The sequence below is a fragment of the Oncorhynchus clarkii genome, chromosome 10 (genome assembly GCF_045791955.1).
Source record: "Oncorhynchus clarkii lewisi isolate Uvic-CL-2024 chromosome 10, UVic_Ocla_1.0, whole genome shotgun sequence".
NCBI lineage: Eukaryota > Metazoa > Chordata > Actinopteri > Salmoniformes > Salmonidae > Oncorhynchus > Oncorhynchus clarkii.
Window position 1 is genome coordinate 72,248,719 of NC_092156.1, and position 17,736 is coordinate 72,266,454.

At 41.9% G+C, this 17,736-nt stretch overlaps 2 protein-coding genes across 2 annotated transcripts in view; both read right to left on the reverse strand.

Moving 5' to 3' along the window:
- The window catches only part of LOC139419333 (CD5 antigen-like), a 37,150-nt gene extending 27,565 nt beyond the window's left edge, over positions 1 to 9,585 (reverse strand). The window contains exon 1 of the mRNA XM_071169275.1: positions 9,564 to 9,585. Coding sequence (XP_071025376.1) covers positions 9,564 to 9,585 — 22 coding nt within the window. The remainder of the gene's footprint in view (positions 1 to 9,563) is intronic.
- Positions 9,586 to 10,029: 444 nt separating this feature from the next.
- LOC139419334 (immunoglobulin superfamily member 1-like) overlaps positions 10,030 to 17,736 on the reverse strand; it is a 50,506-nt gene continuing 42,799 nt past the window's right edge. The window contains exon 4 of the mRNA XM_071169276.1: positions 10,030 to 10,127. Coding sequence (XP_071025377.1) covers positions 10,030 to 10,127 — 98 coding nt within the window. The remainder of the gene's footprint in view (positions 10,128 to 17,736) is intronic.

A 17,736-nucleotide genomic window follows, 5' to 3' on the forward strand; every position in this document is an offset into this window, starting at 1 on the left:
CTCAATATGACCAGTCTTTTACCTGAACAGATCACATGATGATAATATCCACCATCACAGATACCAGGTCCTCCTCTTCTGATGCCACACTGTCTAACTGAAGACTCATTTCCCCTGCAAGTACTAATTTGCATGACTCCTCCTCTTCCCTTTTCAATCAGACCTCCTCTAGATTCAGCTACAGGATTCCCACAGTCCAGCTCTCTACACACAACCTTAACCTCTCCGATCATTCTCCACCAGCTAGAACATAGACTCAACCACTCTCCTCTGTAGAAGGCTTCCACTGTACCAGAACAGGAAGTGGTCCCATTCACCAGTCTGACTGAGTATTCAGCTGTAGACAGCAGAGAGGAAAACACAGTGGTGAGGACAGATGATGACAGTGATTCTGTTATTCTAACAGCAGTAATGCTTTGTGGTTGACAAGTATTAGTAGTTCTATAAAACACTAATTGTTATTGGGGTTTAGAATGGTTTGTATGGACACATTAATTTATCCATGTGGGATAATAAAGTTAACTAATATTGAACTGCTATAATCACTGTAGATTTATACTCTACCTACCTGGTGGACTGACGCTTTGAGCCTGGAGATCTGAGGAGAAAGAGAGAGACAGAGGAGAAAGAGAGAGAAAGAAACAAAGAGACAGAGAGAAACAAAGGAGAAAGGGAGGAGTCAGAGGAAGAGAGAGACAGAGGTTAAATGAACATCAACATGACCTTTCATGATGTGATGGGGAAGACAGGCTTATCGTTGGTATGGTGCAACAAGATACTGCAACCCTGCCACAGTATTATACAAACACATTCTGATGAGAAGTAACTTAGTCTTGACAGAGACCAGATACTGCAACCCTGCCACAGTATTATACAAACACATTCTGATGAGAAGTAACTTAGTCTTGACAGAGACCAGATACTGCAACCCTGCCACAGTATTATACAAACACATTCTGATGAGAAGTAACTTAGTCCTGACAGAGACCAGATACTGCAACCCTGCCACAGTATTATACAAACACATTCTGATGAGAAGTAACTTAGTCCTGACAGAGACCAGATACTGCAACCCTGCCACAGTATTATACAAACACATTCTGATGAGAAGTAACTTAGTCCTGACAGAGACCAGATACTGCAACCCTGCCACAGTATTATACAAACACATTCTGATGAGAAGTAACTTAGTCCTGACAGAGACCAGATACTGCAACCCTGCCACAGTATTATACAAACACATTCTGATGAGAAGTAACTTAGTCTTGACAGAGACCAGATACTGCAACCCTGCCACAGTATTATACAAACACATTCTGATGAGAAGTAACTTAGTCCTGACAGAGACCAGATACTGCAACCCTGCCACAGTATTATACAAACACATTCTGATGAGAAGTAACTTACAAACATATGATGAATATAAAACATCTATGTTACCAACTAATTCTGATTATTCCCCAACACTACCACATCTCTGTACCCCCACACACACAATCCATGTTTGGCAGATGCTCTTTTCATTTACAATGGAACCCTTCGCCTACAATTTCTGCAGCCGTGTGGAAATCTGTAACGTCAGATCAGTTTGGCCTGTAAACGATGGAAAGATGAGACTCAGGAACATGATGATGTTCTCTGTTTTGTCCTACAACCCCATAAGCATCGTCTGAGGTCATACAGTCCATCTGCCAACTTCTGTCTGTAGTGTCAGAACCGTTTGGACGACACACTAACATGACCCCACTATGGAAAGGTGAGTCTCTCAGGAACACATACAGGTTGTTGTGATCTAGGACACACTAACATGACCCCACTATGGAAAGGTGAGTCTCTCAGGAACACAGACAGGTTGTTGTGATCTAGGACACACTAACATGATCCCACTATGGAAAGGTGAGTCTCTCAGGAACACAGACAGGTTGTTGTGATCTAGGACGTCCACAAGCTTTACAAGACTCGTCTGAAGGTCTCCTGGTACTAGTTTAACACATTTTTAGAAGTATATATGGAGAGAGTTTAGTTCTTAACAATAAGGGGTTACATTCAAGTAAAAAATTATAGTTTCCTGATCTGTCTTATATCTCTCAGATAAAGAACATGATTAAAAAAATAACAACTAAAATCCAAGGTTTAAAAATGTCACAGTAGGATGAAAGACAGAGGACACTAAAGTCTCTTCATATCTGGGCTTAACAATAAGATATACGGGCCATTTCTGCTTGGCTGTCAATCAACTGAAAGAGGAAGGAAGAGGGACTTTTTGAGCTATCAAAAGACAAATTCAAATTGACATAACAATTAGAACCTCACACAAAGTATCCAAATCTACACTTGAACTAGTTGCCCTTTGTGGGAGTGAAGTGTTAGGTCCACTAACCAATCAAGATTTTTTAAATGGGGCCAACATCCAATTGACATTCTGCAAAAACATTCTCAAAGAAAAAGGCCCAAATAATGCATGTAGGGCAGAATAAGGCCAATATCCATCACTAATTAATATCCATCACTAATTAATATCCATCACTAATTAATATCCATCACTAATTAATATCCATCACTAATTAATATCCATCACTAATTAATATCCATCACTAATTAATATCATCACTAATTAATATCCATCACTAATTAATATCCATCACTAATTAATATCCATCGCTAATTAATATCCATCACTAATTAATATCCATCACTAATTAATATCCATCACTAATTAATATCCATCACTAATTAATATCCATCACTAATTAACATCCATCACTAATTAATATCCATCACTAATTAACATCCATCACTAATTAATATCCATCACTAATTAATATCCATCACTAATTAATACAATCACTAATTAATATCCATCATTAATTAATATCCAGAAACAAGACTTCAATGTCTATAACCACATAAAAACAAGAGACCAGCACTGAAATACCAAGAGATGAACATAGAGAAAAGTCCCTTCATCCAGCTGGTCCTGAAGCTTAGTTCACAAACCACTACTAACCCAACAAAGCCTCAGGACAGAACTCAGACAGTCTGGCCCAAACAAATTATAACCAAACATATATAAAATGATATTACCTATTGGGAAAACATTACAAATTCTCAATTTGAACTTAAATGCTATTTGGCCCTAAACAGACAGTACATGATGGCATAAATAGAGACAATGTACAGACTTATTGAGCTTAGCCTTGCTATTGAGAGAAGTTGCCATAGGCAGAGAGAAGACAGGCTACGTGCCCACTGCCCACAAAATGAGGTGAAAACTGAGCTGCACTTCCTAACCTCCTGCCAAATGTACGATGATATAAGATACACATATTTCCCTCAGATTACAAAGATCCCAAAATAATTTGAAAACAAATATAATATTGACAAGCTCCTGTATCTGTTAGGTGAAATACCACAGTGTGTAATCATGTCAGCAGAATGTGTGACCTGTTGTGATGAGAACAGGGTAACCAGTGGAGAACAAACACCACAGTAAATAAAACCTAGGACTAGATTTATCACTTTAGTTCATTTCCCTTGACATTTGTACTTCTACTTTCTGTACATACATCTCACACTCTCCTACACACACCAGCTGACTGAGAGGGCCCTAGTGGAGCTCTCCTATAGACACCAGCTGACTGAGAGGACCTTAGTGGAGCCGGTTGACTGAGAGGGCCCACATAGAGCAGGCTGGCTAAGAGGGCCCTAGTGGAGCCGGCTCGTTGAAAGGGCCCTAGTGGAGCCAGGTGGCTGAGAGGGCCCTAGTGGAGCCAGGTGGCTGAGAGGGCTCTAGTGGAGCCAGGTGGCTGAGAGGGCCCTAGTGGAGCCAGGTGGCTGAGAGGGCTCTAGTGGAGCCAGGTGGCTGAGAGGGCCCTAGTGGAGCCAGGTGGCTGAGAGGGTCCTAGTGGAGCCAGGTGGCTGAGAGGGTCCTAGTGGAGCCAGGTGGCTGAGAGGGTCCTAGTGGAGCCAGGTGGCTGAGAGGGCACTAGTGGAGCCAGGTGGCTGAGAGGGCCCTAGTGGAGACAGCTGGCTGAGAGGGCCCTAGTGGAGACAGCTGGCTGAGAGGGCCCTAGTGGAGCCAGGTGGCTGAGAGGGCCCTAGTGGAGCCTGGTGGCTGAGAGGGCCCTAGTGGAGCCTGGTGGCTGAGAGGGCCCTAGTGGAGCCTGGTGGCTGAGAGGGCCCTAGTGGAGCCAGGTGGCTGAGAGGGCCCTAGTGGAGACAGCTGGCAAAATTATGTTTATGTTTATCTATAATGTTTATCTAGTGTATCTATGTATTTAATTATAGTCTGTTATGTTTATCTAGTGTATCTCTGTATTTAACTAAAGTCACATGATGTTCTGATGAGATTTGCTCCCTCTGCTAGAACACTTCCCATTTGTCTACATGAGTGACTCATGGTTCTGGACTCACAGCCAAATGCTGTTTCTCCATATCCTGTTATTGAGCAGTAGACTGAACTAAACTGTGAGAGACGAGCAGGACAAATGGTTGTGGTTCTCTTGAGAAACAGTGTTGAGACATTGAGCACTGAGAAATGGTGTGACATTTCTCAACAAGACCTCACCACAACAGTCACAATGTGGAAAGGTGGACCACTCTCTGCAAAGGAGTTTATATATAATTTAATTCATTTGCTTTCTTATGTTTCTGTTTTCTCAATTGTTCAGCTCCATAGGTCAGCTGAGCTGAGCCAATAGTGGAAGAGGTTACTGGTTATGATGACATCACTACTGGTTATGATTACATCACTACTGGTTATGATGACATCACTACTGGTTATGATGACATAACTGGTGAGAAGCCTGTAGTGAAAAGATATTCAGTTGACTCCATGTTAGTCTGTCTGCCCCATCTCTTTTGACATCTCCCTCCCTCTCCTCCCCTTATCTCTCGCCCTCCCCACCCCCTCATCTCTCTCTTTTGACATCTCCCTCCCTCTCCTCCCCTTATCTCTCACCCTCCCCACCCCCTCCTCTCTCTCTGCTCCTCTCAATTAGATTCAATTTAAGGGTTTTTTTTGGCATGGGAAACATATTAACACTGCCAAAGCAAGTAAACTAGTTAATATACAAAAGTGAACTAAACAATGAAAATGAACAGTAAACATTACACTGACAGAAGTTCCCAAAGAATAAAGACAGGTCAAATGTCATATTATGTATATATATACAGCGTTGTAACAATGTACAAATGGTTAAAGTCCACAAGGGAAAATAAATAAACATAAATATGGGTTGTATTTACAATGGTGTTTGTTCTTCACTGGTTGCCCTTTTCTTGTTGCAACAGGTCACACATCTTGCTGCTGTGATGGCACACTGTGGAATAGCAAGGCTATGCTCACTGAGTCTGTACATAGTCAAAGCTTTCCTTCAGTTTGGGTCACACAGTGGTCAGGTATTCTGCCACTGTGTTCTCTCTGTTTAGGGCCAAATAACATTCTAGTTTGCTCTGTTTTTTTTGTTGTTAATTCTTTCCAATGTGTCAAGTAATTTTATTTGTGTTTTCTCATGATTTGGTTGCGTCTAATTGTGTTGCTGTCCAGTTCTCTCTCTCTTCCTGACATATAGAATCAGGCCTGTTGATCTTGACTCAGGTCACAGACATCTAGGTTCCCCCTGATCTAACATAACCCCAACATAATATATAATATATACTCTCATTAATTTACATAGAGACAGATACAATAAATCATTGACACACTGAATATACAACAGTCAGATGCATGACATCATCACCAATGTTCCCTCTAACTTTCTCCGTCACTGAGCAGACTTCAGGTCTTCCAGTGTGGGTTTACTGTGAACACTGAGGCTGTACCCCCTTTAACTTACAGTTCTAACAGTGTGTGTTTACTGTGAACACACAGGCTGTACCCCCTTTAACTTACAGTTCTAACAGTGTGTGTTTACTGTGAACACTGAGGCTGTACCCCCTTTAACTTACGGTTAACAGTGGACAAGTGGGCTACTGTGGCTATTTGATCATAATGTAGATCTACCACAGTAAAGGGACACGTTGACGGTGTGAACAGGAGAAACTCTAGAACAGTGATGGTGTGAACAGGGGAAACTCTAGAACAGTGATGGTGTTAACAGGGGAAACTCTAGAACACTGATGGTGTTAACAGGAGAAACTCTAGAACACTGATGGTGTTAACAGGGGAAACTCTAGAACAGAGATGGTGTTAACAGGGGGAACTCTAGAACACTGATGGTGTCAACAGGAGAAACTCTAGAACAGAGATGGTGTGAACAGGAGAAACTCTAGAACAGAGATGGTGTTAACAGGAGAAACTCTAGAACAGAGATGGTGTTAACAGGGGAAACTCTAGAACAGTGATGGTGTTAACAGGGGAAACTCTAGAACAGAGATGGTGTTAACAGGAGAAACTCTAGAACAGAGATGGTGTTAACAGGGGAAACTCTAGAACACTGATGGTGTTAACAGGGGAAACTCTAGAACACTGATGGTGTTAACAGGAGAAACTCTAGAACAGAGATGGTGTTAACAGGGGAAACTCTAGAACAGTGATGGTGTTAACAGGGGAAACTCTAGAACAGAGATGGTGTTAACAGGAGAAACTCTAGAACAGTGATGGTATGGTGTGAACAGGAGAAACTCTAGAACAGAGATGGTGTTAACAGGAGAAACTCTAGAACAGAGATGGTGTTAACAGGATAAACTCTAGAACAGAGATGGTGTTAACAGGGGAAACTCTAGAACAGTGATGGTGTTAACAGGAGAAACTCTAGAACAGAGATGGTGTTAACAGGAGAAACTCTAGAACAGAGATGGTGTTAACAGGGGAAACTCTAGAACAGAGATGGTGTTAACAGGAGAAACTCTAGAACAGTGATGGTGTTAACAGGGGAAACTCTAGAACAGAGATGGTGTTAACAGGAGAAACTCTAGAACAGTGATGGTGTTAACAGGGGAAACTCTAGAACAGAGATGGTGTTAACAGGGGAAACTCTAGAACAGTGATGGTGTTAACAGGAGAAACTCTAGAACAGTGATGGTGTTAACAGGGGAAACTCTAGAACAGTGATGGTGTTAACAGAGGAAACTCTAGAACAGTGATGTGTTAACAGGGGAAACTCTGGAATAGTGATGGTCTTAACAGGGTAAACTCTAGAACGGTGATGTGTTAACAGGGAAAACTCTAGAACGGTGATGTGTTAACAGGGGAAACTCTAGAACAGTGATGGTGTTAACAGGAGAAACTCTAGAACAGTGATGGTGTTAACAGGATAAACTCTAGAACAGTGATGGTGTGAACAGGGAAAACTCTAGAACAGAGATGGTGTGAACAGGGAAAACTCTAGAACAGTGATGGTGTGAACAGGGAAAACTCTAGAACAGAGATCTAAAGCGAACTTTTTTTTTTGGATGATTGACAATTAATAACTGTGGCTCTAAATGCTACAAAATCCACCTTCTCCACAATAAGTGCATCCAGATCACTTGATTGACGTACAACATTTACAACTGGTTGTGGTTCATCCACCTCCATCTCTTCTTCAGAACTGTGGCCTCTTTTCCCTTCAACTCTCTTCATCACCTCCACATAGGAGACTTACTGTACAGCCCTGATCCTTGACTCCTCAACCTCTTTCACCCTAACAGGGAATTCTTGGAATTCAGGAACATGATCCCAGCTGCATTCTCCATAGAGATCAAACAGCTACATTCTCCATAGAGGTCAAACAGCTACATTCTCCATAGAGATCAAACAGCTACATTCTCCATAGAGGTCAAACAGCTACATTCTCCATAGAGATCAAACAGCTACATTCTCCATAGAGGTCAAACAGCTACATTCTCCATAGAGGTCAATAATACATAATGTCCAACGGTACGCCAGAGATATCAACATCATACCACTCCTGGTTACTATGACTAGACCATATCAACACCATACCACTCCTGGTTACTATGACTACAAAATATCAACACCATACCACTCCTGGTTACTATGACTGCACCATATCAACACCATACCAACCGGTTGGTGACCAGCTGCTCTAGAAAATTGAACGAAGTTCAATCTCGTGCTTCTCGCTATTGGCTGATTTATCTGCAGCTTAGGGAGAACATTGTGTCACACCCTGATCTGTTTCACCACTCTGCCTGTCCTGACTCTGAGCCTGACCACTCTGCCTGTCCTGACTCTGAGCCCACCTGCCTGACCGCTCTGCCTGTCCTGACTCTGAGCCCACCTGCCTGACCATTCTGCCTGTCCTGACTCTGAGCCCACCTGCCTGACCACTCTGCCTGTCCTGACTCTGAGCCCACCTGCCTGACCACTCTGCCTGTCCTGACTCTGAGCCCACCTGCCTGACCGCTCTGCCTGTCCTGACTCTGAGCCCACCTGCCTGACCACTCTGCCTGACCACTCTGCCTGTCCTGACTCTGAGCCCACCTGCCTGACCACTCTGCCTGTCCTGACTCTGAGCCCGCCTGCCTGACCACTCTGCCTGTCCTGACTCTGAGCCCACCTGCCTGACCCTGAGCCCACCTGCCTGGCCACTCTGCCTGTCCTGACCCTGAGCCCACCTGCCTGACCCTGAGCCCACCTGCCTGACCCTGTCCTGACTCTGAGCCCGCCTGCCTGACCACTCTGCCTGTCCTGACTCTGAGCCCACCTGCCTGACCGCTCTGCCTGTCCTGACTCTGAGCCCACCTGCCTGACCACTTTGCCTGTCCGGACTCTGAGCCCACCTGCCTGACCACTCTGCCTTTCCTGACTCTGAGCCCACCTGCCTGACCACTCTGCCTGTCCTGACTCTGAGCCCACCTGCCTGACCACTCTGCCTGTCCTGACTCTGAGCCCACCTGCCTGACCACTCTGCCTGTCCTGACTCTGAGCCCACCTGCCTGACCACTCTGCCTGTCCTGACTCTGAGCCCACCTGCCTGACCACTCTGCCTGTCCTGACTCTGAGCCCACCTGCCTGACCACTCTGCCTGTCCTGACTCTGAGCCCACCTGCCTGACCACTCTGCCTGTCCTGACTCTGAGCCCACCTGCCTGACCACTCTGCCTGTCCTGACTGAGCCCACCTGCCTGACCACTCTGCCTGTCCTGACTCTGAGCCCACCTGCCTGACCACTCTGCCTGTCCTGACTCTGAGCCCACCTGCCTGACCACTCTGCCTGTCCTGACTCTGAGCCCACCTGCCTGACCCTGAGCCTGCTTGCTGATCTGTACCTCTGCCCTCCTCTGGATTACAGACCTCTGCCTACCCTGAGGATGCCTGCCGTCCTGTACCTTTGCCCCCTTACTCTGGACTATCGACCCCTCCCTGCCTTGACCTGTCTTTGCCTGAACCCTGTTGTCTGCATTTGGGTCTTACCTTGGTTCTTATAAGACTGACCATCACACCTTAACTGATATTAGTGCCTGTCCGCAGATGGACAGTTAGACTACAGTAAAGTACATTTACAGGTGATCACATCATTGTTCTGCTTTGAGACACATTTTTACTGTCTGCTTCCAGTTGTATGTTATTTTACTAGCCGCACAAATTGTAATATATCTTACAATTTCGAATCTTACCTGTGCTCCGGAACAGGATCATCAATATTACTGCAGGTATCATATCTTTCACTAACTGGGGCTCCACTGAGTGAAACAAGTCTACTGTCATGAAGAGAGGACTGAAGAGTGAGAAATACTGCTAGGCTATATGATTTCTAACTCATTACTTCCTTACTTCAATTATGTGGCAAACTGTTAAGCAAATCAGAAGGAAACACTGACATCAGAAAAACTCCAAAGGAAACTGCTGACAGAGCAGCAGTTACACATAGTGTCCTATATCTTACCTAATTGTCAGTGACTGACTTGGGAAAGTCGCCTCTAACTTTCTGTGTTGTTGAAGCTAGAGGTCTGTTACCCAAGTCAACTCAACAGATATGGTGGTAAATGAGACATGCTATACTGTTTTATTACTTAGAGAATTGTCTGTTGTTAAATGCTAGTTTTATTCCACTGATACAAACTTGTCTTGTGTGACTTAGTGTTAAGTCTGGGCGGACAGCAAAGAGCTGTTTGGGTGTGACCACAGTGTGTGACACATCCTGTTTTTCACAATCTGCAGGGACTCCACTGTGTGGAAATCTGTTAGAAATCATCAATGACATCACATCAACTCACAAGTATCACAGTAGGATAGAAATGAACACTTGGTAGGCTATATTACTTAAACATTCATGGTGGTGACATTAACACTTGGTAGACTATATAACTTAAACATTCATGGTGGTGATGTCAGGGCAGGTTCCTTGTACCTTGTCAATCATTTGCTTATTGGTGAAATCAGCAACCAGACAATATCTTTAAGTAAATAAATTGTTCATTTATTAATGTGGTTGCAGACAGATGTTGACAACGGGAACATAGCATGTATGTTTCAGAGTAAGTTCTGCACCCCACCTAAGGGCACAGCTGATTATATACATGTGATCACTACCTGGTGGTATGATCACCTACGTCAATGTGTGTGTGTATCAATAAGCTGAGGTTACCTTATAAAGTAACCTGGTACAGTAGCTTCTCTGAATTCATTAGCATTGTCCACTGTCACACAATATCAACATGTCAAAACCAGACAGTGGTTACTTCTCTTTATCTAGTTTCAGTCTGACTCAGACCCAGCCTGCAAGCCCACTCTCACAACAGTCAGGGCCTAACCACAAAGACTAATATAGACTCAGACCCAGCCTGCAAGCCCACTCTCACATCAACCAGGGCCTAACCACAAAGACTAATATAGATGGCTTGTATAACGTATAGTGGCAGAGTTTTAGACACATAGAAACAGTATCTATTATGAGGCCTGCAGCAAAACAGATGAATCTTCAAGTCCCCTTAATCACTAATGGGGAGGGTCTTTGGGACCCACCCTCTACAATGACATTAACACTTGGTAGAATATATAACTTAAACATATTGGTTGTTCCTGTTGGGTAGCAACTTCACCAGCTTGTTGTTGTTGTCATGGTTGTTCCTGTTGGGTAGCAACTTCACCAGCTTGTTGTTGTGGTTTTTCTGAAGCATCTTGTGTGATGTTGGTCTTGAGGGGAGAGGGGGAGAGAAGATGGATTCTATTCATATGCTGTCCAGCTTCTGAAGAACGTATGGTGCTAGAATGGAGAGGAGATCAGTAAACAACAGAACGTATGGTGCTAGTATGGAGAGGTGAGGAGATCAATAAACAATATATTTAGATTCTCTTCACAACTGGACAGTTACAGTACATTTTACCTTAAAGTAAAATCCTAATTGTATATATACTTACCTATATAGACACACTTCCCATGGTTTGACAGTAAAAACCTAGCTACAAAGACTATTTTCCTGACTGTCTCTACTGATGGCCTCTAACAGCAGAATAAAATAAGTGGGATATTTAAACAGCACTGAAACAGAGTAGGTTGCTAGTTGACGATGTGTTGTAAATTGTTTCAATGCTGCCGTCTACAGATGTTCTAATGTATTGTAATACCACATGTACCAATACAGTAGAATAGACAGGGACACTGTGTAATGATACAATGACCCTCCATCCAATGTTCTGCTGCTGTTGTGCAACATTGTGACGCCACTGACATGTTTACAGGTTGCCATGCCGACGAAAGAGAAGGTGTTTTCATTCTGTAACAAGGCCTTCACTTCAGTCTGGATGGCTGGTTGACTGCAGACAGGTTACACAGTATCAGTGGAGGTGTTAGGCTGTTTCTGCTCTCCTCCCAACTACTAATGGAATTGTCCTGCCAATGCAACGTATGAAAATGTATCCAGTCACTACTGTAAGTCTCTCTGGATAAGAGCGTCTGCTAAATGACTCACATGTTCAATGTAATGTTCAGTTTGACAATATCAATGGAATAGACCAAAGCAGAGCCATGTATTTAGATATGAACAGATATCTCGATTGAGGATAATGTCAGTATTTAGCTACGTTATTAGCTGTTTTGCTCACCAAAGGTGGAACAAAGTGAAACTGTTGATGTGAAAGCCTCAGTTCCGGGAGAGTAGTGGGAGAAACCATTCACCTCAGGAAAAGGGGTCATATAAATAACGTTTCCTTTCATTATGTGTTACTGAATTCATTAAAATATTTGCTGCCATTGTAGTAAGGTTGGTAATACGAGAGGTCTTCGGACTTACCATTTTTGTATAATTTTCTTTGAAAGAACAACTAGTGTGTTTTGAGTGCTTCTCCCCTATTTGGGAAGTTGGTCTGCCCGCTCCTCAGTCTGACAGATATTCTGAGAGCAGGTTCGAGTCCTCTTCCTCTGTACATAAAAACTGTTTCAAACTGGTGATTTACTAGCAGGTGACTTGTTGAAATATTAAGTTAATGTTTATTTTCTTACTACCGTAAAAGGTTTATATAAAAGGGTTGTACTTGTGCTCTGTATTTATGGATTAATATCACTTCACATTGAGGGTTTGAATCAATAACGTTACTGTTGTTCCTATCTAACAGATATCTTGTGTCCTACCTAACCATGTGTCACTACTGTTGTTCCTATCTAACAGATATCTTGTGTCCTACCTAACCATGTGTCACTACTGTTGTTCCTATCTAACAGATATCTTGTGTCCTACCTAACCATGTATCACTACTGTTGTTCCTATCTAACAGATATATTGTGTCCTACCTAACCATGTATCACTACTGTTGTTCCTATCTAACAGATATATTGTGTCCTACCTAACCATGTATCACTACTGTTGTTCCTATCTAACAGATATATTGTGTCCTACCTAACCATGTATCACTACTGTTGTTACTATCTAACAGATATCTTGTGTCCTACCTAACCATGTATCACTACTGTTGTTCCTATCTAACAGATATATTGTGTTACAATAGTGCTAGGTGCCTGTACTATATAAACACTGCTAATCCAACAATAGTGCTAGGTGTCTGTACTATATAAACACTGCTAATCCAACAATAGTGCTAGGTGTCTGTACTATATAAACACTGCTAATCCAACAATAGTGGTAGGTGTCTGTACTATATAAACACTGCTAATCCAACAATAGTGCTAGATGTCTGTACTATATAAACACTGCTAATCCAACAATAGTGTAGGTGTCTGTACTATATAAACACTGCTAATCCAACAATAGTGTAGGTGTCTGTACTATATAAACACTGCTAATCCAACAATAGTGTAGGTGTCTGTACTATATAAACACTGCTAATCCAACAATAGTGTAGGTGTCTGTACTATAGAAACACTGCTAATACAACAATAGTGCTAGGTGTGTATTATCCTACTGAACAGTACAGCTTGGGTTGGTCTACTATTATCCTACTGAACAGTACCACTTGGGTTGGTCTACTATTATCCTACTGAACAGTACAGCTTGGGTTGGTCTACTATTATCCTACTGAACAGTACCACTTGGGTTGGTCTACTATTATCCTACTGAACAGTACCACTTGGGTTGGCCTACTATTATTCTACTGAACAGTACCACTTGGGTTGGCCTACTATTATCCTACTGAACAGTACCACTTGGGTTGGTCTACTATTATCCTACTGAACAGTACCACTTGGGTTGGCCTTCTATTATTCTACTGAACAGTACCACTTGGGTTGGCCTACTATTATCCTACTGAACAGTACCACTTGGGTTGGTCTACTATTATCCTACTGAACAGTACCACTTGGGTTGGTCTACTATTATCCTACTGAACAGTACCACTTGGGTTGGCCTACTATTATTCTACTGAACAGTACCACTTGGGTTGGTCTACTATTATCCTACTGAACAGTACCACTTGGGTTGGTCTACTATTATCCTACTGAACAGTACCACTTGGGTTGGCCTACTATTATTCTACTGAACAGTACCACTTGGGTTGGCCTACTATTATCCTACTGAACAGTACCACTTGGGTTGGTCTACTATTATCCTACTGAACAGTACCACTTGGGTTGGTCTACTATTATCCTACTGAACAGTACCACTTGGGTTGGCCTACTATTATTCTACTGAACAGTACCACTTGGGTTGGTCTACTATTATCCTACTGAACAGTACCACTTGGGTTGGTCTACTATTATCCTACTGAACAGTACCACTTGGGTTGGTCTACTATTATCCTACTGAACAGTACAGCTTGGGTTGATCTACTATTATCCTACTGACCAGTACAGCTTGGGTTGGTCTACTATTATCCTACTGAACAGTACCACTTGGGTTGGTCTACTATTATCCTACTGAACAGTACCACTTGGGTTGGCCTGTAACAAGTAATTAAAGAGTAAAAAGTAATTAAAGAGCAACAGTAAAATAACAATAGCAGGACTATATACAGGTCAGTACCTGGCTCTCCAGAGAAGACAGGCTATGTGCACACAACCCACAAAATGAGGTGGAAACTGAGATGCACTTCCTATCCTCCTGCCAAATGTATGACCAGTTAATTCATACTGTATGTTGTAGTCTGTCCAAGAGGGGAATCACATAGACTGATCTCAGTTAATTCATACTGTATGTTGTAGTCTGTCCAAGAGGGGAATCACACAGACTGATCTCAGTTAATTCATACTGTATGTTGTAGTCTGTCCAAGAGGGGAATCACACAAGACTGATCTCAGTTAATTCATACTGTATGTTGTAGTCTGTCCAAGAGGGGAATCACACAGACTGATCTCAGTTAATTCATACTGTATGTTGTAGTCTGTCCAAGAGGGGAATCACACAAGACTGATCTCAGTTAATTCATACTGTATGTTGTAGTCTGTCCAAGAGGGGAATCACACAGACTGATCTCAGTTAATTCATACTGTATGTTGTAGTCTGTCTAATAATTAAATCACACAAGATTGACAGCCTGTAATTTTATTAAAAGCATTCAGTTGATTACATGGCAGTTTAGAGAGCAACATCACAACAATAATCTACATCATAACCAATATCATAACGTTTATAATCAATAACATCATTATCTCTATACTACTAACAACATAACACTAATCTACATCATAATCAATATCATAACGTTTAGAATCAATAACATCATGAGAGGTAAACAACAACAAACCCCTTTATTACATTTTTTTTCAAAATACAAAGAATGAACAGATGATTATAATAATACCTGGACTAATAATGGAAACACTTCAAGATAAAGAATCTAAGAGACACTAAATAAGATAAAGAATCTAAGACAGTAAATAAGATAAAGAATCTAAGAGACACTAAATAAGATGAAGATTCTAAGAGACACTAAATAAGACAAAGAATCTAAGAGACACTAAATAAGATAAAGAATCTAAGACAGTAAATAAGATAAAGAATCTAAGAGACAATAAATAAGATAAAGAATCTAAGACAGTAAATAAGATAAAGAATCTAAGAGACACTAAATAAGATGAAGATTCTAAGAGACACTAAATAAGACAAAGAATCTAAGAGACACTAAATAAGATAAAGAATCTAAGACAGTAAATAAGATAAAGAATCTAAGAGACACTAAATAAGATGAAGAATCTAAGAGACACTAAATAAGATAAAGAATCTAAGAGACACTAAATAAGATAAAGAATCTAAGACAGTAAATAAGATAAAGAATCTAAGAGACACTAAATAAGATGAAGATTCTAAGAGACACTAAATAAGACAAAGAATCTAAGAGACACTAAATAAGACAAAGAATCTAAGAGACACTAAATAAGATAAAACATCTAAGAGACACTAAATAAGATAAAGAATCTAAGAGACACTAAATAAGATAAAGAATCTAAGAGACACTAAATAAGATAAAGATTCTAAGAGACACTAATTAAGACAAAAAAATTAAGATAAGAAGCAATACTGGAACATGAAACAGACGTAATTGAGCTGCTCTCTTAAAATAATTAAAAACCGATTGTTACCAAAATCCCATGTTACCCAAAACCCCATGTTATCCAAAACCCCATGTTACCCAGAACCCCATGTTACCCAAAACCCATGTTACCCAGAACCCCATGTTACCCAAAACCTCATGTTACCCCAAAACCCCAATGTTACCCCAAAACCCCATGCTACCAAACTCCATGTTACCCAGAACCCTATGTTACCCAGAACCCCATGTTACCCAGAACCCCATGTTACCCAAAACCCCATGTTACCCAAAACCCCATGTTACCAAAACCCCATGTTACCCAAACCCCATGTTACCCAGAACCCCATGTTACCAAAACCCCATGTTACCCAAAACCCCATGTTACCCAAAACCCCAAGTTACCCAAAACCCCATGTTACCCCAAAACCCATGTTACCCAAACACCATGTTACCCAAACCCCATGTTACCCAAAACCCCATGTTACCCAAAACACCATGTTACCCAAAACCCCATGTTACCAAAACCCCATGTTACCCAAACCCCATGTTACCCAGAACCCCATGTTACCCCAAAACCCATGTTACCCAAACCCCATGTTACCCAAAACCCCATGTTACCCAAAACCCCATGTTACAAAACACCATGTTACCAGAACCCCATGTTACCCAAAACCCCATGTTTCTCTGGTGGTAAAAACCAAACTAAATGAATAATGGTGGTTGCAGTCACTCCTTTTAGATTTCTTCCAAGGTTCTAGAAAGAGAAACTAATTCTGAACTTGTTATTAAAATTAGAACCACTTCAGGTTTGTCACCACATTTTAAACACCAGTCCACTGCTGACCATCGATTTAAAACACAAAACTGACCTAAGATCAGCATGTAGGGTCAGCTTCATTCTACTCCTACTCTGTCCCCTGGGCTGCTCTCTCCTCTCCCGGTCCAGCTTCAGCTCTGGAGCTCAGAGAGACCATCTCCATGGCATTGACATAAAGATCCATGCTGCTCACACTGTTCTCTCCTCTTCCTCCTGGTTGTCTGGGGAGACACTGCACAAAGAGACAGTCTGGTTGACCACAAAAACACACATGACCAACTCTCAGTGGTGTAAAGGACTTCAGTAAAACTACTTGAAAGTACTACTTAAGTAGTTTTTGGGGTATCTGTACTTTACATTGCTATTCATATTTTTGACAACTTTTACTTCACAAGATTCCTGAAGAAAATATTTTACTCCAAACATTTTCCCTGAAAACTGGTGGACTTACTAAACACAGAGTGTGTCCCTGTTATCTGTTAATGATGTCTGAGTGTGTCCTTGTTATCTGTTAATGATGTCTGAGTGTTGGAGTGTGTCCCTGTTATCTGTTAATGATGTCTGAGTGTTGGAGTGTGTCCCTGTTATCTGTTAATGATGTCTGAGTGTTGGAGTGTGTCCCTGTTATCTGTTAATGATGTCTGAGTGTTGGAGTGTGTCCCTGTTATCTGTTAATGATGTCTGAGTGTTGGAGTGTGTCCCTGTTATCTGTTAATGATGTCTGAGTGTGTCCCTGTTATCTGTTAATGATGTCTGAGTGTTGGAGTGTGTCCCTGTTATCTGTTAATGATGTCTGAGTGTCTGAGTGTGTCCCTGTTATCTGTTAATGATGTCTGAGTGTTGGAGTGTGTCCCTGTTATCTGTTAATGATGTCTGAGTGTTGGAGTGTGTCCCTGTTATCTGTTAATGATGTCTGAGTGTTGGAGTGTGTCCCTGTTATCTGTTAATGATGTCTGAGTGTTGGAGTGTGTCCCTGTTATCTGTTAATGATGTCTGAGTGTTGGAGTGTGTCCCTGTTATCTGTTAATGATGTCTGAGTGTTGGAGTGTGTC